Source organism: Apostichopus japonicus, chromosome 5, assembly GCF_037975245.1.
Source record: "Apostichopus japonicus isolate 1M-3 chromosome 5, ASM3797524v1, whole genome shotgun sequence".
Taxonomy (NCBI): Eukaryota; Metazoa; Echinodermata; class Holothuroidea; order Aspidochirotida; family Stichopodidae; genus Apostichopus; species Apostichopus japonicus.
The window spans coordinates 15,416,258-15,442,082 of record NC_092565.1 but is presented as its reverse complement, the minus strand read 5'-3'; the positions used below and the strand labels follow the sequence as shown (position 1 = coordinate 15,442,082).

At 36.7% G+C, this 25,825-nt stretch overlaps 1 protein-coding gene across 1 annotated transcript in view; it reads left to right on the top strand.

Moving 5' to 3' along the window:
* LOC139967804 (transient receptor potential cation channel subfamily M member-like 2) overlaps positions 1-25,825 on the top strand; it is a 32,351-nt gene continuing 6,526 nt past the window's right edge. Inside the window, exons 1-21 of the mRNA XM_071971900.1 lie at positions 1-229; positions 912-1,055; positions 2,669-2,772; positions 3,656-3,827; positions 5,211-5,375; positions 7,508-7,705; positions 9,549-9,717; positions 10,544-10,712; positions 12,057-12,204; positions 12,845-12,917; positions 13,895-13,995; positions 14,693-14,881; positions 15,330-15,468; positions 15,935-16,109; positions 17,195-17,332; positions 18,179-18,320; positions 19,231-19,461; positions 19,838-19,966; positions 20,508-20,759; positions 21,085-21,262; positions 22,200-22,329. Of these exons, the coding sequence (XP_071828001.1) occupies positions 227-229; positions 912-1,055; positions 2,669-2,772; positions 3,656-3,827; positions 5,211-5,375; positions 7,508-7,705; positions 9,549-9,717; positions 10,544-10,712; positions 12,057-12,204; positions 12,845-12,917; positions 13,895-13,995; positions 14,693-14,881; positions 15,330-15,468; positions 15,935-16,109; positions 17,195-17,332; positions 18,179-18,320; positions 19,231-19,461; positions 19,838-19,966; positions 20,508-20,759; positions 21,085-21,262; positions 22,200-22,329 (3,149 nt within the window). The 5' untranslated portion in view covers positions 1-226. The remainder of the gene's footprint in view (positions 230-911; positions 1,056-2,668; positions 2,773-3,655; positions 3,828-5,210; positions 5,376-7,507; positions 7,706-9,548; positions 9,718-10,543; positions 10,713-12,056; positions 12,205-12,844; positions 12,918-13,894; positions 13,996-14,692; positions 14,882-15,329; positions 15,469-15,934; positions 16,110-17,194; positions 17,333-18,178; positions 18,321-19,230; positions 19,462-19,837; positions 19,967-20,507; positions 20,760-21,084; positions 21,263-22,199; positions 22,330-25,825) is intronic.

Sequence of the window (25,825 nt, the reverse complement as noted above, 5' to 3'; positions counted from 1 at the left end):
CGGTCAACGCCGCCATGCATGCCACTGAGTTAAGTTCAAAACACGTACACTGTACTATAATCACTGACTTAGGCTATTACTAGCTGATCTGTAATACAGGTATCTTACGAGGTCAGGTCGCTGTCGCTAATTAGCCAGTTTAGCCTAAGTGCTTGAGCTCGTTTACTCACGAGTCTTACCTTTCATGATTTGACCGAGTCGGCTATGGTGCACCGGTGGTACACGAATGGTAAGTTTGCTTGTTTAACTTGAGGATGCCTAACATTAGGGCTAGTCTAGGCATTGAATTACATAAATTATTTAGCTTTATTAAGTTAAATATTTAAGGGACTTGGGAAAACGTCCTACACCAGTAACATCCAGGCAGGCACCCTGGAAGCTACAGTACTTCTAGATCGACTTTCTTGATCGCCTGTGGCAATTTTAGAGCGCAAATGTATGTTAAACTAATGAAATGTGCTTAACATTTCTCTGGAATGCATCTCAGAACCCTAGTGGGGGTCCAGGAAGATTCAATGTACTTCTGATGCCCTGTAGGGTCCAGGGAGTGAAACCCCAGGTTTAACACTTTGTTAGCCTAATACTACCCAATTTGATATTGATATTTTTAATTTGATATTGTTCTGTTTACCTCGTTGTGATACCTGAGAGGGGTTTTTAACGAGTATCTTACAGAAGCAGAAGCAGAGAAGCAGAAGTTTACCCCAGCTGACTAGGGTTGGCAAGCACCGTGGGCATCTGTATCTCAGCCAAAACCTAATTGAGGTCCATGTTACCCCAGTCCATTCTAGATATGTACTCATTAATTTCAAACTACATTTAGTTGGTCCCATTTTTAAATGGTAAGAATTCCTGTATACAATATGGATTTATTATTCTTTAACTTGCTATGTCATTGTACTTTGTTGCAGATCATGAATGTCCGACTGCAAAAAGGTCAGGTTCACCCTGAGAGCCAACAACGTCCATCATCTTTGGCAGCATTTACCGGAGCTTTAAGCAGCACAGCAAACATGGATGTGAACGCAAGCGATCATTGCATCGTGGAAATACAGGTAGACAAATTTCCCAAATGTGAAGTAGTTTTCTGTAAATGATCTTTTATTGTTATTTATTGTTATTGTTATATTTGAATAGGTTTGGTCTCCACTTGTTCCTTTGTGAGCTTACCATACTGAGAATACTGGAGACTCACAACCAAGAACGGTTAAAAGTGAATGTGCAACAATTTGCCCAGAAGAAGATTAAAAGCTGTTGAATAATTATTTAAAAAATTTGTGATTACTGATGACATGTACATTGTTTCAAGCACTTTGTAAGGCCTGTGCTAACTGTGGTAACGGATCACCTGTTATCTTGAGTATCTTGTTAGATCTATGGTACCTTTATTTCTGATGACTTGAACATTGTTTCAAGCACCTTGTAAGGCCTGTGCTTACTGAACAGTTGTTAAATTGAGTACCTTGTGACATATATGGTAGCTTTATTACTGATGACTTGAACATTGTTTCAAGTACTTTGTAAGGCCTGTGCTAGCTGTGGTGACTGATCACTTGTTAAATTGAGTACCTTGTTAGATCCAGACGCGAAGCCAAGGGGGGGCAGGGGCAGCCGCCCTCCCCCCTTGAGCATATTTTTTATATTTTTTTAAATGTTTTTATGATATCGCTAGTATTTTAAAAAGAGAAAATGCTTAGATGCAACTTACTGTACAAGGCCTGGGAAGTGCCATTTCCAGCGATCTGGGAGGCATTTTCAGCCAAACTTTTCTTGTACGCTTCGCGCCAACCATAGTGGCACTATGCTTAGGTAGCTTGCAATGCCAAATCTACAGTTTCGCCCCTCCCTTGGCAAATTTCTGGCTACGCGCCTGGTTAGATCTATGGTAGCTTTATTACTGATGACTTGAACATTTGTTTCAAGCACCTTGTAAGGCCTGTGCTAGCTGTGGTTACTGAACACTTGTTAAATATTGAGTAACTTGTTATATCTATGGTACCTTTATTACTGATGACTTGAACATTGTTTCTAACACCTTGTAAGGCCTGTGCTAGCTGTGGTGACTGATCACCTGTTAAATATTGAGTACCTTGTAATATCTATGGTACCTTTATTACTGATGACTTGAACATTGTTTCTAGCACCTTGTAAGGCCTGTGCTAGCTGCCAGCTGTGGTGACTGATCACCTGTAGTCTTTAGAAATTTGCCAGATCGATGGGTCTTGAGGAACATATTGTGGATCCTTAAAATTTAAAAGTAGAACTGTTCATATAATAGATAAAAAGAAAATATGAAAACTGTGTCAATACTCAATAAATGTGGCTGAAGATCCTACTGTAATATAAATTCTAAGCTTATTAATACATCCTGTACAGCTTACAAAATTCTCAATGATGATGTATCTAGGCATGATGAAAGCAATGTCTGAACAGTGTCAAGTCTAGCTGCTTCCAACCAAGCCATAACACCAAAACTACTTTAGAGAAAATGAGGTGTACATGTATATGTTTAACTTTGGTCCCTTAGGTTTCATACTGCAAAAGCAACATCTTCAAGACGGACGTGAAAATGTAGTGTGTGATAGTTTACTAACCCTCCTGAAAGTAGAATATATTCCCTTTAATTTGTTTTTTACTAAAACATTTGTTACCTTCATTTTGAAAACAGGGATTGAAAAAAGACAAGTGGATTACTGGTACCTTTAAGAAGAGGGAATGTGCCCGGTTTATTCGCAAAGTAACGAGGTCGACACAGATAGAGGAGGACAGTCTGTAAGTTTGAAACTTAAAGTCTCAATACGTGTTTGCTGATGAATTTCAGAAAAAAAACTTCCGAAGCAGATTCAATGTTTCCTTTTCTAAATGCACTCTGACCAGGTGGGTTTAATGGAGAAAACCTGTCGCAGTCGAAACAAAGAAATCTATTTTCTGTTGCCCTTATGGTGCGAACGATTTACTTCCCGGTTCGAAGAATTGTTCATTTGTTTTAAATTGCTTTGATTGGGAAAGTGACTTTTGCATTGTCAACGTCATGCAAGGTGCACCAATTGCAAAATCAATGAGCACTATAAAAGTAAAGGATAGTAATGATAGCCAAAAGCAAATTACAAAGAGGCAGGCTTGTCTTCATGTTTGCTTCCTTTGTACACTAAATTGAATGGCAATGTCTCAAGTGAAAACCTTAAAACCCAACCCTTCTAGCTGATATTTGCCTGCAATGGCATCAGCAATTACAAAATGATAATATTAAGCATAAGAGTGGGAACATCAATATTGACAGAACATACATTAATAGTGACAGAACATACAGTAATATGAACTCTCTTAAAAGAGTAAAGAACATTCAGAAGAGAGAAAATTGATTGATTGAAGTGACAACTGAGACAGTGTAAGAACCAAAATTGTGGAATAGCAGTCCCCGGAGGGCAAGGAATACAAGCATAAGAAGCACAACATAAAGGGTTGCAGAAAGAACTGACATATGAAGAAGGCAAGGGAGACCCACACTCCTTCCTCCCCTACCCCCCCCAATCCCCTCCCCCATCCCACCCTACCATGTACCCATGAACCAGGCTACAGTGAAGAACAAAAATTAGACTGGATAAAAGATATTCCTAAAAAAACACATTCTCTAGCTACTTTTGTTTCACTTTAGTTGTTACTGCGGTCGTATCAGAGAGAACCACCTACCAGTTGCTCTCCAACAGCGGGAAGAACCACTCACAGGGTCGTGGGATCCAGAACAGGATGTTGCAGAGTACCCCACTGATGCCCATGGAGAGATCATATTTATCAACGAAGGTGAAAGTAACAGTGAACCAGCAAAGGTCAGTTGGAAAGGAAACCAGCTACATGACATCATTTATATTCAGTTATTATTAAAGTAAATGAACCAACAAAAAGATGGGCAAGGTGCGATATATAATTGATTCCATGTCCAAAGCCAGATTAAATCTATGCCATGGTGATGCCATCTAGATAACTCACAGACAACATGATAACTCATCATTCGTAACTCATCACATGTGATAACTCATCACATGATAACTCATATGTAACTCATCACATGTGATAACTCATCACATGTAACTCACCACATGATAACTCATCACATGATAACTCATCACCTGTGATAACTCATCATATGTAACTCATCACATGTGATAACTCACCACATGATAACTCATCATATGTAACTCATCACATGTGATAACTCATCACATGATAACTCATCACATGATAAATCATTATGTGTAGCTTGCATCAACTTCATATTTACTTCATAGTTGTCTCTTATTGAATTCTCGCTCGAATGTCATTGTTTTACTTGGGTGCCCTATCATTGCTATTATTTTGGGTGGAGGTCTTTTGAGAACAGCAGTGGTCAAAATGTGAATGAAAGCTGCTTTGGTGAATCTCGTAGTTGGGTAGTAAGTCCCCCTGAATGTGTATTAGCTTTCTACTAGTTTTGGTGGTCAAAGGTCTTATGAGGTGATCAGTGTTGAAAGCCTAGAAACAACTGAAGCAGTCCTGCTTTGATGATGAATCTCAAACTTGACATGTAGGTGCTCCTTGATGAATTCTCAGTTGGTTTTCAATTAGCTGGTGATATAGCAGATAGCCTCAGCTATGGACACGGTTTCACATTTAATTAATGCTATAAATGAAATCCGTAATTTTATTTCAACCCAGTTGAAAAGTTCTATTTTTATCAGGGAGCTGAGCAGATGAGAATTGAACATTAATAACTACTAATCTTATAGCACAATGTTTGAGCTCCCTTTATGAGATACACAAGTCTACAGGAGGTAGTCACTAACCCCCCCCCCCCCCCTTACGATTGACGCCCCTGGTCATACCCATAAAGTAGTATGCATTTCATACGGTCCAGGTCTGCATCTATGGTAACTAGTCTAAGGCTATAATTCCTGCTTCAAAATTCAGTATATATCAATACATGATTTAAACCTTGAGAGGCAGTTTGGTATTCTTGTTCTTGGCCCAGTCAAACTTCTTTGCTCTTGCTGCTAATGTTTGTTATACCCCATTGGCCATTTGGTCACATACCAAACCCCGGACCTTAACCTCTTTGTGAAAGTAAGAAAATGTAAGATATAGAAGGACAGGTTCTGAACTTGACTATTCATTTGGCTTTCATATTTTTTTTTTTTAGTAAGCTGCAATCTGTTATTGTTCTTTACCCTGACTAGTATGTAAGGCTTTCAAAGGCCACAGATGTTCAGCATGTTCTTCAACTCTTCACAAGCTACTGGGAATTGCAGCGACCAAAGTTGGTGATTTCTGTTCGTGGAGGCCAGAAACAATTCCGTCTCAACACTAAGGACCAGGAAACATTCAACAGGGGACTTATAAAGGTATTCAACGATCATGGCTTTAGTTTTATTTGCATGACAATATTGAGTTTCTTATCCACAGGTTTGATTAAAGTCTATTAAATTAATGAACCTGACCTAATTTTGTTGCACTTCATGTAGATTTACTGAGGATTGTTTGACTGCATTTATTGATCCTGATGTAGTTTTGTTTTTCACCTGCATTTATATATAAATCTGGAATATGTCAAATAAGAAAAACAGACATACCAACCATGGAAAGGTCATGTGATGCACTTAACTTTTACAGTACTCCCTAAATGTGTTTTCTATAACAACTATTAAATGTCATGATCTCATAGCTACCACATTCCTGGTGGAGTTACACCAACAATGGAATCTAAGTGGTATATTTTCTAATGTTTTCCGCAATTTTCAATTCCAAAATTGCCATTTTTAGTATGTTTTCTTTACAAACAATCAAACTGCAGCTGGAATGCATGGTAGCTGATCAGGAATGTACACAATGAACATTTACATGAGAAGCAGACGACAGGAGTCGTTGCTCCTTAGCAACACAAGTCTCCCTGCTGTTTTTGAATGTAGCAAGCATGTAACATGATAGGAGGGGTCGCTATAAGCAATTTATAAGAATCTAACAGCAGATGTCAGATTAGTAGGCAGGGTACATGCATTTCTAACACAGAGAAAGCAAATCTCATTATCTTCCAAACATAATCAATTATTCTCAATATTTAACCAAAAAGGCCTTTTATACTGGCTTTCTTTTGTCTACAAAAATCTTATCACTTCGAGCTGACAAAGAGTTACATAATATGTTAGTAGCACCTGCGAGCATGTCACATGACCCTTCATGGTTGGTACATTTTCCTACTGTGGAGCCAGCCTTCCAGTTCATATAAAATCTCTCTGTTCTTTTATGGAGTAACAGAACATTTATTTATCTCTGCCATGCATGCTTTGCTGGCTAAAGAGAAGTGCATTATTTATCCTTGTATAGGTTTTGTCTGGGCTATGGTGTGCAATATGTCATGTTGGTTTTATAGTTTTGCATAAACTTGTTAATTCTGCTCATGATTTGTCTGATTGTAGAGAATTATGGGGGCTCACTTGTGCTGCTACGTTTGATTTTGGTTTTAGTTTTGCTCTAGGCATTTGTTAATTTTGATCTCTAGATGTGTTTTACTGTAGAGTCTAACAGTTGTTTACCCTGTTCTGGGTTTGCTTAGCTAAATAGCTAGAGTTAGTGCATTCCTGTTTGTATAGTTTTGTTGACATATTATTAGACATTATACTGATGTACTTTTGTTTGGCTGAAGAGAGTAAGAGTTCCAGCTGTCTGTATAGTTTTGTTGAGATGTTTGTATTTATCCTAGTGTGGTTTTGTGGAGCTAAACAGAGTTGCCTGTTTGTATGCCGTTTTGTTGACATCGTGTAAATAGATGTATTTATATCCTGGTGTATGTTTGTTTGGCTGAATAGAGTTACATATTCTGATTGACTTAGTTTGAAACTATATTACCTTTTCTTGTCCTTGTATGGTTTTTTTTTTGTAAATAAAGTTTCTTTTTTTTAAGATTATAGTGTTACATTTCATGTTTGTCTAGAGTTTTGTTTGAGGACGTGTAGGTGTCATCATGTTGTCTTGTTAGGCTATAGATTACCAGATTTATGTAGCCATCCTAGGCAAGATTTTTTGGGTTAGCGCAGTTACACTTCACTGATAATTGTATACATGTACCTACTATTAATTGATTGACAAGTGTAACTCCACATTGTTGACTTGTAATGTTACCTTGATGGAGCAGTTACACTCCACAATGATACTTGTATGTACCTACTATTACATGATAGTCCAGTGTAACTTCACATTGTAGACTTGTAACTTTACCTTGGAAGAGCAGTTACACTCCACAATGATACCTGTATGAAGCTACTATTAATTTATAGTCCAGTTTAACTTCACATTTTAGACTTGTAACATTACAGCCACTTGGTAGAGCAGTTACACTCCACAATGATATCTGTAAGTACCTACTATGAATTTATAGTCCAGTGGAATTCCACCTAGTAGAGACTGTAGAATTTTATGATATTCATAAACCAATAATTCTCAACATTACATAATACACATGTATGTTTAATCCGATCAGGCAGCTCAATCAGTCGGTGCATGGATCATCACAGGTGGCTCGGATGTGGGAGTAAACCATATAGTCGGAAGAGCTGTCAAAGAAAATCAGATCCTTCAGTTGATTTCCAGAGAGGAAGTTTGCAAGATAAACTGTATTGGAATAGCTGCTTGGGCATACACCCACAATCGTGATCTTCTCATCAATAAGAATGCACAGGTAATCAGCATTTTGTGTTCTTTCCTAAAATTAAAGGAGTACAAGTCCAATGCAAGTGGCGTAAGAAATGGTGAAGGTGGACAGCTGAGAGTTTAGAATGTACGGTACTGTCTGCGTTTACTGCCGTATGAAATCTATTATCAATGCAGGCTTTTGTTGATCCTGGTATTTTTTTGCTGGCAAATTGCTTTCCACTTCTAAAGTAGCAAATGTCATTCTTAAATTTTGCCCAAATATATTTTTTTGTCTGGTTCATGACCGATCATATGAACCGCGCTACTAGAACTTGTAACAGACTAGTATTGTTATCATAAATCCCTAACACATGTCGCTTGAAAAAGGTTTTATCGTAACATGTCCACAGACCGGCCAACCAACTTTCACAGAAATAGGGAGATTTAGAAGTTTCCGTCCCAAAATATTAATATACGAAGTCGGCAAAATCCAGCTAAAACATGAAAAGCAACGTAAAGAGTGGTTAGACACATCACCTCTGTCATTATATAGCCTACAGTATATAGCCTAATATAGCCTGTCATAATATAGCCTACAGTATATAGCCTTATACAGCTTGTCATAATATAGCCTACAATAGCCTGTCATAATATAGCCTACAGTACGTAAAAAGTGATTGTCGCACTTACTTTAGCTCTGAAGTGGTGTGAAATTTGTGGGAAAACTTTATTTTAATAATTGTAGAAATTGAAAGAAGTGGAGAGGTGTTAAGCTACGTCTCTGGTTATGATGGTAGCGAGTAGGATAAGGTTCAAATTACTGTACCATTTGTCCTGGAGGATGAAGGGAAATTTCATGACACCTCTTTTACTAATTTTGCTACTGTGGTGGATTAAAGGTTATATTTTTTTCGCTGGATTTTCGTCATAAATATGGTGTCTCAACACCATTTCTTTGCACCAATGTAATCCTCACACGACAAAACTTTAAACATGTATGAACCCATCCAATATCTAAATATTTTAGAAAAAGAAAAAAAAATGATTGGATGTGTTTCTATTGTTTGTGAGGGACAACGTACTTCTTTCGGGAATTAGCCGACACTTTTACAGTCATGTGAAAACATTGGACGGTGACTGACATAGGCTAATAAGCAGTTGTTTGTCGTGCATTGTCAACATGAAGAAACTACTGATTCTATGGGAGTTAAAACAGTACTGTAATGCTTGTGTCGTTTACCTTCTGTTAGCTACTGAATGACAGTAAAACGTTAAAAGTAACGCAACTCTTTTGACTGCATTGTTAGCGATAAAAAGTATTGCCTTATGTTGGTTACTTGATAGTCAGGATAAAATGTAGTGTTTATGATCACCATTACGGAGTGGACCCATATGCTCATCTCATCCAACAGATGTAAGCATGTTCCTTTTCTTACAAAAATACCAGTGAGTTTTTGTGTTCATGATTCAATTTTAAATTTACTAAGATTTGTTTTGTCTATAATGTACTGCAGCTGCTTCATTGCTTTTGTTTGTTAAGATCGATGTTGTTTGGTTATTATGCTGTGGTGTATATTACTCTCTAGGTGTTATTCAACAGGAATGCACCCTTAAAAAGGTCATGTGGTGTTATAGTTATGTTATGGATAATTTAACAGAAGAGATTCATGAAGAGTTTGTATGCTTTACTGGATTTAACCTGTGGCATTAGTAATACACTGCAATGAATTTTGTATAGTTTTTTTTTGTTTTTTTGGTGAATGAAGTGAATGTATATTAAAGATGTGATCTCAGATCAGGATTTTACACTGCAACTTAAATCACAAGTATCCAATCTGTTGTTTTATTGATATTTTTTTCACCTTTATTTGCTTTTTCACCTTCCACAGCATCTCATTAAATACAAGGTAACAAAAGATGTAGCTCGCAATAGGCCAGTGTCTTTAAATCCCAATCATACACACTTTCTATTGATTGATGATGGATTACATGACAAATACGGGGCAGATACCGGCTTCAGGCCATTGGTGGAATCTGCTATCAACAAACCACAAGAAGGTGAGTAGATTCACCATTTAACCAGAATAAAGGACTTAATGCTCGATGTCCATACAGTAATAATGACAATGGATGCCGCTCTAAGCCTTATGGCTTTACACATTAAAAGAAAGTGAATTCTGTACTCAATGAATGTACAGCGGTAACAAAGAAAACCAAAGCTTAAATTATGGCATGGATGCAGAACAAAAGGACGGGAATTCTGTAATGAAGCTTGTTTTACTATTTTCACCAAAACTACAACTAATTAGGCTTTTGTAGGAATATAACAATGAAAAGTACTATAATTTATGATTTATAAAGGAATCAAGACAATGAATTGGCTTGTAAATTATTGAAGACAATGAGTATACTGTAATTACTACTTTTAAATGCTGTAATTATGGTCTATGATAAAGGAGCTAATTATCCAAGTGACAGGAATGTATGGACAGTGCCATTCTAAGTGTTGGTGTTGTAGAAACACTACCTTATATTATGGTAACAAAATACTTAACGTAACAAACTTTTGAAAAATCAGATTACATTATTCCATATAGTGTAACACAAACAATTTTGAAATTATTTCATGTAACTGAATTATCTTCATCATGCTTATTGTTCTTGATGTAACTTGCATGCTGTTTGCTGATTTTTATGTATGGACAATTTATCTATATTTCTGGCTGCATTCTTCATAGCCTGCCTATGATTTAAATCCATTTCTGGTATACGCTCCACTTACTGTGCAAGTATCGAATCTGTGTATGGATAATCCTTAATCTGTTTATAGCTAATCCTTAATCTGTTTGTGGTATTCAAATAATATATATATTGTTTTTTAAAGAATGTGGCCTCGGTGTACCAGTTGTACTCTTAGCATTAGAAGGTGGTATAGATGTGATAGTAGCTGCCAAGAATGCCATACAACACAGAATACCAATCGTAATTTGCGAGGGAACTGGACGTGCTGCTGATATCATAGCATTTGCTCACAAGCATGCTAAGAACATCGGGTAAGCTCGTAGTACAAAGGGCATAAATCAACAGAACCGAAAATTAATATTCTGTACAAATGCTAGCCTTCTCAGATTAGCTGAATAAGAAGTATACCCTGGTAGTCCACACCATCAGAAGTCTTGGATCTTATTCAGCTAATCTGAGAAGGCTAGCCTTCTCAGATTAGCTGAATAAGAAGTACCTGGGGATCAGTATACCCTGGTAGTCCACACCATCAGAAGTCTTGGATCTATTGTCTATATGACAAAATATTATAGTTAAATGATAGGTGATCCCTCATTTTTGCAATCTAGTTATTTAGTTGCTATCTATTTACTAAGTTGTTTCGTGTCAATGTCATTTTTTGCACCTTCAAATCCTTGTCTAGATATGTGGTTATATCTGTGCATTTGAAAATCCTGTAAAGGTGGGATCTTTACTCCCTTGTTGTCTTCCATATTGAGCATCAGAAAGAACTCTTGCGTTTGAAGTGAGGACATATTTAACTCACTTGCTCTACATCAGTCAGATCAGTGGAATATTGATCATTTTATATAACAAGGAATCACAAATCCTTCAGGCCATCTTGTCTCAATATTCATCCTTAAATAGGTCTTCAGTAGTAGCCATTTGTGTATTGATGTTTATTGCTGTTAATGCTAGGTCTTTTCAGTTTATAATGTAAAGACTTTTTCTCTTCAGATATTTCTCAGACAGATCAGATTTGAGATATATGTCACCCCACTTCAAGTATTGATATAAAAAATGTTATACTTTTGGTGGTGGTTAGCAGAGACAATGTGTGCAAAGTTATTAACAAATTTCAAAATAGGGAAAGAGAGAAGATAAATATATATATTGATAGCTAATTCCCCCTCATGAGGTCAGAATGAATGTCTTAGCTTTTAGTACGTAGCTGAGATCAAAAGTTTTTTTTTTTCAAACTCATTATATATCAATCTTTGGGCAGTGTTAGCCGTTTGCCATTTTTGAGTGTGGTGTTGTACCAAAATGTTGCCAGATACTATCAAATGACATTCATAAACCAGTTATTCTCAATGATATTTTATCCTACATTTCCATAGTAAGAAATTGTATCATGAAATACTAGTGTCCTTCAAGTTTCTCTCAGCTGCCGCTGTCTGGGTTCTGTTAAAACTTTATGAATAGAAAGTTACAATATAATAATGATATGATGATTCAGTATGTCATGTAAATAAACTGAAAGGTAGTTTGTATACTACTTTGACATATTAAAGTCGTTAATCAGTTCTATCACTATTAGTTTTAACATGAATTTGAATTTTTGTTAACTGCTTCCTTTCTGATTTTACAGTGTTAACTTTAACCTTTCTCATCAGAACTGAAAGGTGTTTGTCCAGGCTACATCTAAATATTCTCACTGATAGAATATCCCATGCATTCGGTTCCCATGGTTACGTCAAAAACAGTAAGAAAATGGAGGATGTTATTACAATGGTTGCCGCCTGCATTCAGGAAGAGAAGCTGGTAAGATTTTTAATTTTGTGTAATAGTTTTAATAATGGTGATATCTCAGACAGTCCCCATCCTTGTGATGTCCCATATGGAGCACCAGTCATCATAGGCATATATACTCATAGGGTACACTCTCATTATGTTACATAATTAATTGGCTTGTAAGTTTGATCATTTTATATGGCAAGGAATCACAGATCATCCTTCAGGTCTTCTGGTTTTAATATTCATAGTTAAATAGGTCTTGAATTGTAACCATTCATGTGTTGATGTTTGTTGCTGTTAATGCTAGGTCTTTTCAGCTTATAAATAAGTGGGGATCCTTATTTCTACTCACTAATTAATACTTTTATACATACTTATTCCTTCAAAGTAGTCATTTGAACTGAATTTGCAACTGTATGGTGTGTTTTTCTGTTCACAGTTGCTCTTATTATACCATCTAAAACATTGACAAGTATGTATTGTGATACACTGTCAAACAAAACAATTGTACAGTTAGGGAATGGAATGGTAAGAATGAATGTTACACCCATTTATCAGTGTTGAATATGTTTTATTCTTCCTTGTTCATATTACATTGTTGCCAATGTTGGAATGTTCTTATATGTCATTCAGTCATGGATTGGGTTGATATTTCTATTTTTTTCAGGTGACTGTTTTTGACATGACTGGTGACAGTGATGATGACCTGGACCATGCTATCCTCTTAGCTCTCTTGAAAGGTAACGTCACATCTCTGATCACATCTGGAAGGTCTTAACGAGTGTTTGTCCTTCCATCATCAGCACTGTTTGTGCGACCGACCCCCCCCCCCCCTTGAGCATATCTTTTTATGATATCGCTAGTAATTTCAAAATAGAAAATGCTTAGATGCAACTTACAAGGCCTGGGAAGTGCCATTTTCAGTGATCTGGGAGGCATTTTCGGCCAAATTTTTGGGTACGATTCGCGCCAACCCATGGTGCCGCTACGCTTAGATAGTTTACCTACAGGCTTCACCCGTCCCTTGGCAAATTTCTCGCTACACGCCTGCTGACAGTCCTTCATTCCTCAACATCAAGAGATGCTTGAAATTGTCAAAGGTATAATATTAGGTCAAAGGTGATAGTTATATAAAGGCAAATATTATTAACCTATGCAGGCAAAGGTTATAGTTATGTCCTCAGTGAATCCGGACATAGCAGTATGTTATATAATAGTGATGTCACAATGTACAGGTATTTACCATACAATACATGGCTCATTTGAAAATCTGGAGTTTGAGAAACGATATTCTGATTTATCATTAGTGGTAGACCTTCAGTACTCATAGTGCTAGATGCTGCATAGTGCTATCTGTTCATTACCCATAGTGCTAGATACTGCATAATGCTTTATCTTCAGTACTCATAGTGCTAGATAGACCTTTGCAAATTAATTTCTGCAACCGTCTGAAACTAGTTTTCTCAGCCACTTTAAAAGTGTTATCAATGGTAAATCCAATGGTTACTTCAATGGTACCTTCAATGGTACCTTCAATGGTAACTTCAAATGTAACTTCAGTGGTGAATTACCAATATCATTACCAGATGATGTATGTATAAAAATTTTCATTTTTTTATTGTATTAGTGTTCTGGTGTGTTGCATTCATATATGTATAATTCATTTTGTTTCTGATATATTTGTTTGTGTTCCTCTTTGCAAATTTTACTTGTAAAGCTGAAGCTACTAGCCCACTTGAACAGATGTCTTTAGCTCTCTCCTGGCAGCGAGCTGACATAGCGAAAAGCAAAATTCTAAATGACACTGTGGCCTGGGAGGTAAGCATTTGGTGTCACTTACTTAAGGTAATAAGATTATTGGTGATAGTGGACTGTACTTACCTAAGGTAGTAAGATTATTGGTAATAGTAGACTGCACTTACCTAAGGTAATCAGATTATTGGTGATAGTAGACTGTACCTACAGGTCTAAGGTAATCAGATTATTGGTGATAGTAGACTGTACTAACCTAAAGTAATCAGATTATTGGTGATAGTAGACTGTACTTACCTAAGGTAATAAGATCATTGGTGATAGAAGACTGTACTTACCTAAGGAAATAAGATTAAGATATAAGAATAGTGTGAGAATACCTCTGACAATAGGTGTACCTTTCTTGGCTCTCTTTTGATTATTGCACCAACCGCTGTTCTCTTTTCCATCTTTTTGGTTTCCTAAAAGGGAAAACTCTGGAGTCACTCTTATAGAACTTGCAAAATTTTGAGGGGGGGAGGGTCAGTGGATTACAAAGTTGGTAATGACTACAACGCGGATTGCAAAGTCGGTAATTACTATTATGGTGTAGATTAGTCCAACACGCAGCATGCAGAAACATTGTACTCGAAGCCAAAGTGAATTAATCAGGTCACACACTGTGGGTTTATGGATGTTATTCAGTTCCTCAATACCAACCTCATCACCTTTCGGGAAACATTTCATTCTCCATCTGAGTACTTGTTTTTCTTCTTGTTTTCAGTGGAGTTCCCTGTATTCGTGCATTACTACAGCTTGCATCAAGAATCAGGTGGATTTTTTGAGCTTGTTTCTGGAACACGGAGTTATCATGAAAGAATATCTCACAGTGGCAACTTTGAGAGGACTCTATAACCATGCTTCTAGAAACAGCTTTCTAAGGACTTTTTCTGGTAGACTATCAGACAGAAAGGTGAGGACAAAATGTGAGGACAAAAAGGACAAATGCAGTCATTTTTTTATTGTGCATGTCTGTTTAGGTGTACTGAATGGAGTTTGTTTGGAACATCTAAAGTGTTGATTTCTCCATACAAAGTAGATGAAAACTTCACTTATATAAATGCATCACTGGTGTCCTTGACTGCTCTCGCACCATTTACAAGTACTATTACTTGAAATCTACTTTGCACAGTGAGCAACTTGCTCCATAACAGTGTTTGCATCTTCAAACAGAAACGTTCACAAATTACTTAAAGAAAAATCCATGAAAAAGGTATAATACTAATTGTTGTGCTGGCAAAAAGAGTTGTCTAGTATTACATGCCGTTTGAATCTGAAATCTGGCTTCATTTTTAACTGGAATGCTTTCCTAATATCTAGACCATGTGGTTACATAATGTTATTTTTGATTTCATCCTCAGCCCAATGACCGTATCTACTTGAGTGATATTGCAAGGATTGTTCACGCACTCATTGGCGCCCATGATGTACAGCTGTACAAATATGACCGGAGACTTAAAGCGTGTATCACCCTCATCATGACGTCGTCATGTTTGGCAGGTTAGGAGTTATCAGAAAAATAGATTAATAATATAGATTAATAATATAAACCTAAGCAATATGTGTAGTCAACTCTCCCAATCATAATAAACTCTAATGAGAATAAGTCAACATAAGTTTACCTTGGGAGGTCAACACCATCGGTTCACCATCAACACCATGGTCATCACCAACACCATGGTCAACACCATCGGTTCTTCATTCTTTTGCTTTCACACTGATTTCCCCATTTCATGTCTGAGCCCTGACTTCTAAATTTTGTGAAAACTCACACTGTTTGTGTATGTAAAGAGCAAAGCCCAGTAGAGTAGTATATGTTTAAGTCTTACATTTGCTGTCACCCTTCAGATTTAGAACATTTTTTTGCTGTTACATTGAGTAGGAAGTTATTAGCATAGATCTTTCTAAATCCCTGTAAAACCATTGTCAACGTCTCTATGTACTTTGTACTCTATGTACTTTGCAGGTACAGGAATTGTCCATTCAGCTCAGGAGGAATACCTTCAAACAGACGACAGTCAGTTTGGGCTTCTTACTACAACAGGACCAAACGCCCTCACAATTGCCAAACTGGCAAATCCAGGAATGCACTTTGACCAGCCATTCAGGGAATTATTCATATGGGCAGTTCTGAATGAAAAGTATGTCAAGCAATGTATTACTGGATATGAACTGATAGAGTAATACAAGACATCTTTGCATATAGTAGAGTATTATGTAGTATTATATATATATATATATATATATATATATATATATATATATATATATATATATATATATATATATATATATACATACATACATATATATATACATTATAGTATCACATATTATGTATTATTATATAATATAGTATATATTAGTAAAATATAGTATAGAAGTATATTTTTCTATTCACATATGTATGGGCAATATTGATTGAATGCCTCATACCATACAGAATGCAGGTGAAATGTTAACTAGTATCTTCATTACGTCAGTCAACCATTTACTTCTATTCCTGAATTTACTGAGATGATTGCAGATTCAGTCTAAAAGGAGACACAAGCCCAACCATCATATATGGTCTGTGTCATGAAGATAGTTGGTATGGACAACTTCCCCAAACAGCTTAAATATAAAATCTTATTCTATTTGGGAGATACTACAGATTTAATGTTCCTTCACACAATAAGGGCTGAAGACTTGATCAAGTCTAAATATTATAGCATTTAGCCTCACATGCTTCGATTTTGTATAATTGGTTTTATTTATTAGAATGATTGCTTTATGATATTTATATCTGATACATGAAAACTCTTCACATAACCTAACCATAAGATTGGTGTCAGTGTCGACACTGTTAACAGTCTACATTGAACATGTCAAAATTAAAGCAAAGATCATTTAAAATGTTTGAGATCCTAGTGACAGTATGAAATCACAGACTTTATGAAATGACAACCCCTCAGACTCACCTTTTAAGTTGGGATATCTCCTAAATGGAGCAAGATTTGTCTTAGCTGGTTGGAAGGGTTAAGGTTGGGTTTGTGTCTCCATTCAGGTAGGACCAGTGAAAAGACATCGACTGTAAATATGACATTTTGAGCTGATCAAGTTCTTCAAGCTCTATGGTTATAATATAGAATCAAAGCCATGAGCAAACCCTCAGTGATTATTGAGGGGTTCCTTACTTTGTATGACCCTTCCTTACATTGTATTACCCATTTTTGTTTTACCCTAGACTGGAGATGGCTGAGTTCTTCTGGAAGGAGTCCGAGGATGCTGTCAGTTCAGCTGTTGCAGCTAGTGCTATGCTCACTCAAATGGCTAGACTTTACAAGCATCACGATAATGAAGCACAGTTTGAAGAAGGCGCCAGGTTAGTTTGTATTCTGTAAGGGCAACCGTGTGAACCTGAAATGTCTTTATCTCTCTAAATGTCTCTATATTAAACATTGCTGACTAAGCAGAAATTACTCACAGTATGAATAATACCATTTTCCTATATGTCCTGTTCTTGTATCAGAAGACAATTGTCCTAACAGGTCCTGCCATGTCTTAAGACACATGTCCTATCATCTCAATTGTCCTATGATGCCATGAGACAAGTGTCCTATGATACCATATAATCTGATGTAATGAGGCAATTGTAGTATCATCTCAGTTGTCCTATCATGTCCTAATATCTCAATTATCCTATCATCACCTCAATTGTCCTATCATGTCCTTATATCCTAATTATCCTATCATCACTTCAGTTGTCCTATCATGTCCTTATATCTCATCTCTTTTGTCCTATCATCTCATTGTCCAATGATATCCTATCATCTCAACTTTGCTTTCATATCCTATTACCTGTATTGTCCTATCACCTCAACTGTCCTATCGTCTCAATTGTCCTTTCATGTCAAAAGTCTTATTATTTCTTATCATCCCAATTGACCCATGACATCCTAGCATCTCAGTTGTGTCCAATCATGTCTTTTCATCTCAAATGTTCTACCATGTCCTGTCCTCTCAATTGTTCTAAAGTCAAAGAGTTTGCAAAGTGTGAATAATACTTGATCAGTTTGGTGCGACGAATGCAACTGAAGTTCATAATGTATAAAACTTCTATTTTATTGATGATTTTTATGTTCCATGCAGAAGGTTCGACTGACCATATGTATTTTGTAACAGTATAATGATACTTGCTCTTGGACATTTACATTTTATATTTTCCCAGGAAGTTTGAGCAGCTGGCCATTGATGTCATGGAGGAGTGTCACGATACAAATGAGGACCTCGCTCAGATGCTTGTCGACAGACCTTACTCCTGCTGGGGAGGCAAGAACTCCATCACCATGGCAGCAGAAACAGGAAATCAGGTACTGTCACTCTGTTAACATTAATATCATTAATTAATACACAATTAATACACAATTAATACACAATACACAATAATAAAAAACAATAATTAATAACATTAATAACAATAATTAATAACATTAATAACATTAAACATTAATAATAATAATAATAAGTAATATTTATATAGCGCATAATCAGCAAAGCTTCTCAAAGCGCTTTACAAATGTAAAACCTAAAAACAAATAGTAACAAAAACCTAAATATTAAATAAATAGAACCAATAAGGCATAAAATGTAAAAGCCAACAGCAATGTAAAAAACACCGTACTATACAATAATAAAAAAGCCCTAAACGCATGTAGTCCAAAACAAATTCAGAAATAATTAAATAGTAAAATAGTTTAAAAAAAAGAATGTACAAAAGCTTAAATCAATATAATATCCTTCTAATTCTATAACTTTCCTTTGTGAGCCCAATTAAGAGTACTAGTATTCTTTAAGTCCAAATTCAAAGTTCTTTAAAAGCAGAAATGTGACTTGTTTAAACAGTCTCTGTTTAATTAGCATACTTCCTTTTAATACATCCTACTACAGTGTGCCTGTGGTAAAGGGTGTTGGTGTAATATCTCAATATTTTTTTACAGTCTCTGCCTTATTATCATACTCCTACATACATTTCTACCTATGTATGTGCATATGGTCAGGGCTGTTGGTGCAATATCAAATATACTTTGTCTTTGGTATAAGTCCTTCTGTTTTCACAGATTATTTTTCTAAACATTGAATGTTTCTCTTGCTGTCAGGGTTCATTAGTTTGTGCCTGGTTTGTTATAAATGTTCACAATGAGAAAAGCAACCGATACATTGCATTTTGAGATTGATATTAAATTGGTTTCCACGTCACTACCTTCTGTTTACATGATGCAGGCCTTCATTGCTCATACATGCTGTCAGGGTCTCCTCCTTCGAATCTGGAATGGTGCCCTTAGAAACAGCACACTTCAAGTTCTACTGGGAATCATTTTACCTTTCACTATACTCTGGATGCAGTATCGTTCAGACTATGGCAGTTTCAGTACCAGAAAACAGAAGAGGAATTGGTGGCTCAAATTCTATTATTTTTACACTGCACCAGTTACCAAGTTTTGGATGAATGCGGTAAGTCCCCGATAAACGTTTCGGAAGGGTCGGGTATATCGGTGAGCTAGACAAATCAGTACCATTTACTCTGGTGGCATAGGTATGATATTTATTCCCATGTACTCACAAGGTACCATGCTGTGAAGCTAAAGTGCAGAATGTACCTTTTTGTTGTCTTGATCTTGGACACTTACTTTCCATTTCAAGTATCTATGAGGTTACCTTGGATGGGCAAGGTAAATATATTATTTTCTGTCTATCTTTCTTTCAAGGGACCTAGCTCACACCCTTGATTTCCTTGTTGTAACCTTAACACACAGATTGTGTATTTTTTAGAATTAGCTACTAATTTAAAGATATTGAATCATCTGTTACTTTTCTTCTTCTCCTACAGTTGATGTATCTGCTGTTTATACTGCTGCATACATACATGGTGATGTTTGCTCTGGAGGACATACCTTCTACTCTAGAGATAATCCTCTTTGGCTGGCTTTGTGCTTATGCTATTCAAGAAGTACAAGAGGTATAGTAACACACATTTCTTGTTCTTTCTCTTCTTTCAACATGGGAACTGTTTTTAATTTAACTTTAACACTCTCTGTGCGCACACAAGGCCGAGAAGTCTTCCCTCGACTTCTTACTGTTCGCTGCTGCTGTCCTGGTCCAACTATTCCAACCTGTCATCCTCCTCTCTTTCTCTACTTTCCTCCGCCATGTTGTTTTAGGCCTTCCACTTGCTCTTGAACCTCCTGGGTCCATCCCAGGGCTATGTAATTGTTGTCTGTCCTGTCTTTTCACAGCACATGTCCTAGCCAGTTCCATCTTCTCCTCCTGATTTCATTACTTTTCCTGTTCAATTTGGTCACTCTCTCCATCTCTTCACTGTTTTTAGGAATCATATAACTTTGTGTAAGATGCTGTCAGTAAAAACTTGAATCCACAACATGTCACAGACTTTAATCCTTATGTTAATAAAATGCCACAAAGTCATTACCTACCAGGATCATAGATGCTCTTCAAAAATACAGTCATTTTCTGGACCATCTTTTTGTATTTTCTTCTAGGCATTATTTGCTGGAGACCTTGAATCAGTTTCTCACAAGGCCAAGAGATGGGCATCAAGTGAATGGAATCTGGTGGATTGCTTAATAATACTTATCGGAACGTCTGCATTTGTCTGTCACTGGTTCAAACTAACCGATGATTTTGCTCTTCCCCTCTACGCTGTCAACGGATTTTTCGTTTACGTTCGCTTGTTAAGAACGTTTTCCATCAGCCCAGAGCTTGGTCCAAAGATGGTTATGATTAAACTTATGGTAAGAATGTTTTAAATACAGTTTAAATGAGTATACATGAATGGTCTAAATACAGTGTAAATGGGTATGAACTATCTAAATACAGCATAATGAGTATGAAGGGTTTAAAAACAATATAAAACAATGTGCCTGAATTGTCCAAATACATTTTAAATGAGTGCATGAATGGCTTCAATACAGTTTGAATGGTCTAAATATATTATAAATGAGTATGAATGATTCACATACAGTCTAACTTGCCATATAAATAGTCTACACAGAGTATAAAGTTGTGTAAAGCAGACCAATAACTGATGGAGGTTTGTATTATTTCTTTCTTTAACAGGTCAAGGAGATGTTTCTTTTCTTGAGTATTTTGCTTGTTATTATGCTTGGTTTTGGTGTCTCATGTCAAGCCCTAATGAACCCAAATCAAGAATTTAATCTAACTGCTTTGAAGAATACCCTCTTCATGCCTTACTTCCAAATCTATGGTGAATTGTTCCTCGATGTCTTTGTACCTGGTAAGTTATTCAACATTTTTAATACGGAAAACAATGTAGCCCATTAAAATATTTTCTACATTTGAAACAAAAGTAAACCATAAGAGTAATATGTAACTTGGAAATGCAAGTTAGTCCACAATAATATACCTCTACCTTGGAAACAAGAGGTAAACCTTTAGAATATAAATATCTTGGAAACAGAAGTGAATCTCTCCTGTAAACAATAATAATTTAAGTGACTTGGAAACACAAGTTAGTCCACACAAATATACCTACCTTGGAAACAAGAGGTACACCTAAAGAATATATGTAACTTGGAAAGACAAGGTTAATGTAGACCAAATGTCAAACTAGGCCAAATTTGTGCAGAGATGTTTATCTCAAAGTTCTGTTAACATGAAAACCAGATGGACATCAATTGGGGTTTATGCCTGATCATTGGCTGTTGTGTCCCTGTGAGGGATGACATCATAGGGCCCGAGATTATTACAAACAAAATACTGTGTGTTTAGTCAATTGCATAGCCAATGGAGCATGTAAACCAGCAATGCTGCATCCGTCTGCCAACCAGTTCACAATAAGCTGCTGTTTGCAGCCCATAATGTTGATCCTGATAATAGTTGTCCAAGTTGTTACTCATGTCAGGGCTACTTTAATGTATACACCAAAAGTAGGTTGAAGGGGTTCAATTAGCATCAAGGCAGGTCCGAACATGAAATTCTGTAAAAAAGCAAAAAGAGCTTTCAAGGTGTAAAAAATTTTAACAATTTATGAAGTGCTAAAAGTCTCATTTTATTTCATGCATATCTGTTAGCTGTCGCCATGGTTATAAATCAATTAAATAATTAAGAACCACCTCATGTTTGTTTTATGTTCTTAATTAACATGACCAATGTCACACCATGCCATGCAGCTGCAAGTTTGAATGTCTTTTATTCATTACTATTCTACATAGGTGAGACAGGCAGCTGTTCTTCCACCACTGGCTCATGTCCATCAACCCACTTCCTGTTACCCATCTTGCTTTCATTTTATCTGCTCTTCACCAACATTCTACTGTTGAATCTCCTCATTGCAATATTCAGGTACAAATCCATTTCATTTGTCAGTTACATGTGGGGAGAGGAACTTGAATCTTGCCTCTTCATCTTAAAGAAGTGGGGGAAGGGTATCAAGTTGTGGGTCTTGTCATAGAGCAACAGGTTTGATAAAGATCACTGTTGTTCTGTGCATTGTCCATTCATCGAGTGTGTGGTCTATCACTCCAATGCTTCAACAGCAGGAGACCCTCATAGGATGAACAAAATGTTGCAATTTTGGGTTATCGGCTAGTTTTATCTTTTGTGTAGTCTAGTCCCAATAAAGTAGCTGAAAAAAACACTAAAAATGAACGAAAGGGATTTTTGAATGAGGATATCTCGATAATCAACATGTCATTCCACGACATGTGTTGAAATTGTCTAGTAGGCAAGAGTTTTGGGTCTTTTAAGTATCTAATTAACATTTTTTCTAATTGTTCTATGATGCTTACAATAATTTTGTATTGTTTGTGTCCTCTATATCTGCATTTCATTACCCCAAATTCGTAACAAATACATTAAAAAGTAGTATTTAAATACCACTTTGCCAGTCATGTTCTATTTACCCATTATTTTCATAGTTTTCAGATTTTTTCCAAAATTGTCTCTATAATTGAGTAAAGAGTTAGTGTCTTTCATCATGCATATAAAAACAAAATGTTTACAAAACAAAATCTGTGTATATGTAACTGTCTGTTTTTTTTTAATAGTAGCTGTCACGCGAGTCACATTTACTATGTTGTTCATTTCTCCATGTCCTATAATAAAATAAAACTGGCGTGAAATTTTGTTCAAAATGTCATGCCGGAATGCGCCAAATGTATTGCTTCGGTTACAAGGGCTTCCAATCTGACATATATATAGTCTCTCTTTCTTTATAACAGGTTTTTTTTCGTGGCTGTCCTGTAAAGTCTTGGACATTAGGCTGATTTTTTATGGAAAAATCAACAAGTTAGCTGTTCTACTTCATATCATTTGCTTAACTTATATCATTTGCTTAACTTTTGTTGTTTAACCTTAGGGAAACATGCTTATTGATGCAGCAAACTAAGTACATATATTGTTCACAAGTCCACTATAAAATACCTTTGGCATCTTCACACTTTATTACACATTAAAGAGGGAAAGACTTTCTAGCTGAGCAATCATCATGCTAGATTAAATTGATTGATTATGGATGCTGATATGATAATGCTGAAAGATAGGATGGGTGAGATGAGTGTCTGCAGTTATGTGGATCGGAAATGTGTCGTGTTGGAGCAGACAACAAGATGGGAGGATAGTGATGTGGGAGGGTAGTGATGTGGGAGGATAGCAGGGTGGGAGGATAGAGGGGTGGGAGGATAACGAGGTGGGATAACAGTGAGGTGGGAGGGCAGGTGGGTGGGAGGGCAGTGGGGTGGGAGGATAATGGCATGGGAGGATAGCGGGGTGGGAGGATAGCGGGGTGGGAGGATAGCGGGGTGGGAGGATGACGAGGTGGGAGGATAACAAGGTGGGATGACAGTGAGGTGGGAGGGCAGGTGGGTGGGAGGGCAGTGGGGTGGGAGGATAATGGCATGGGAGGATAGCGGGGTGGGAGGATAACGAAGTGGGATGACAGTGAGGTGGGGCAGGTGGGTGGGAGGGCAGTGGGGTGAGAGGATAACGGCATGGGAGGATAGCAGGGTGGGAGGATAGTGGGGTGGGAGGATAGTGATGTCTTATCATGGTGTTTTGATGTAGAAATAAATTAACCTCACAAAATCTGTAAGGCAGCTTGTCAAAGCCTGAACTTGTGAGCTGTCATCAATCCAGTGCAAAGAAGTATGTTTGCATTTAGTCTTCCTTACCTTTCAAAGGTTTTAACATGTATCATGCTAACAGTGTTTAGTCATTGTAATTTCTAAAACATAAAAGACACTTTTGAACTTGAAAAGTCAAGTTTTGATAAATTGTTGTGTTTGATTTGGAGACTAGGCTCAGTACAGAATGTGGGAAGTCAATTATCCACATATTAATTCTACTATGTAATTGATGGTCTGCTGGAGGCCTTGTGGAAGAACTGTATTAGAACCTGTAGATGAGAACAAACTATTAGGGTTAACCATTACGATCTTCCCTGCATACAGCAAATACCACCCGAATCCCCTGCGTTTGGCCAAACCAGGGAGATTGAATACCTACCCGAATTTGTAATGCTAGCCGTACTGAATGCTATTCTGTACAAATTCATGGTTACACACGCAGTGTACTATTTCAGTGGTCCAGCCAAACTTGTCTTCACCCACAGGAAAGTAGTTCTGGCCATTAGAGCACTTATGTTTGCAATCATACAGGTGACTGGTCAATTAATTAGGTGCGCTCAAAAGATGAATCCTAATGGCAGTATTTGGGGTAGTTTATGCTATTGAGTAACAAATTATTACTGCTCAGGTGAATTTGAGGAGGACTGTTTTCTATATGCAGGCTTGACTTTCATGAGCTAAAGGTCTCCTTATATAACAACAGACTATAAGAGTTAAGTAAAATCCACCTTATATAACAACACTACAAGAGTTTACTGAAGGTCTCCTTATATAACAGCAGACTATATTGGGTTAACTGAAGGACTGCTTATATAAGAACAGAATGAAAGGTTTCATTGAAGAACTATAGTGTGAAAACAGCAAATAAGGGTTTACTGAAGGCTCCCTTATAAAAGAAAAGACTATGTTAATTGTGTTAATTGAAGGCATGGTGTTATTTGAAGGCATAGTGTTAATTGAAGGCATGCTATATAAGGACAGAATGTAAGTTTCCATTGAAACCTCTTTGCAGGAGAACAGACTAACATTTGAAGGCGTCCTTAAATAAGAACCTAACGTTGAAGACCTCTTTGTATGAAAACAGTCTATAAGGTTTTACTGAAGGCTCCCTTGTATTAGAGCAGACTATAGGGGCCTTCTAACAATGCCTCCCTGTATAAGAACAGACTACAGAGGTTTACTGGAGGCATTCTTTGCAAGAATAGGCAATAATGGTCCAGTGAAGGCCTTATGCAATGAATTGTACATATTGATCTAGAAGGTCTCTTTGTGCACCACTAGATTGATGGTTGTATGGAAATCAATAGTGTATATCAGAAAAGAGAGGGAGATACAGAGAAAACTTGAAATCTGCTGCCTATAAAGTAATGGAATATCCAGCTGTGCATATCCCACCCCTCACACAATAATGGAATAGCCCCTGTGCATATCCCTTTGGCTTTTACGATAATGGATATGCCCATTGTACACAGAAAACCTATTTCTTAGCTATCAAAACCTGTGGAAACAATATGCATGCTTTACTTTGATTGGTTCAAACTTAAACAGGCTAAACCTGAAGGGGTCACTTCGTTACTTTACAAAACTTATAACATATCTTTCTTTGAGAGTGTGCTTTTCTTTTTTCCTTTTTTTTTTTTTTCCCCTTTAATAAAAGTAGTATCTCCCTAGTTATAGGGAAATGGTGTATTTTTTATGAGATCAGGGCTTATTTT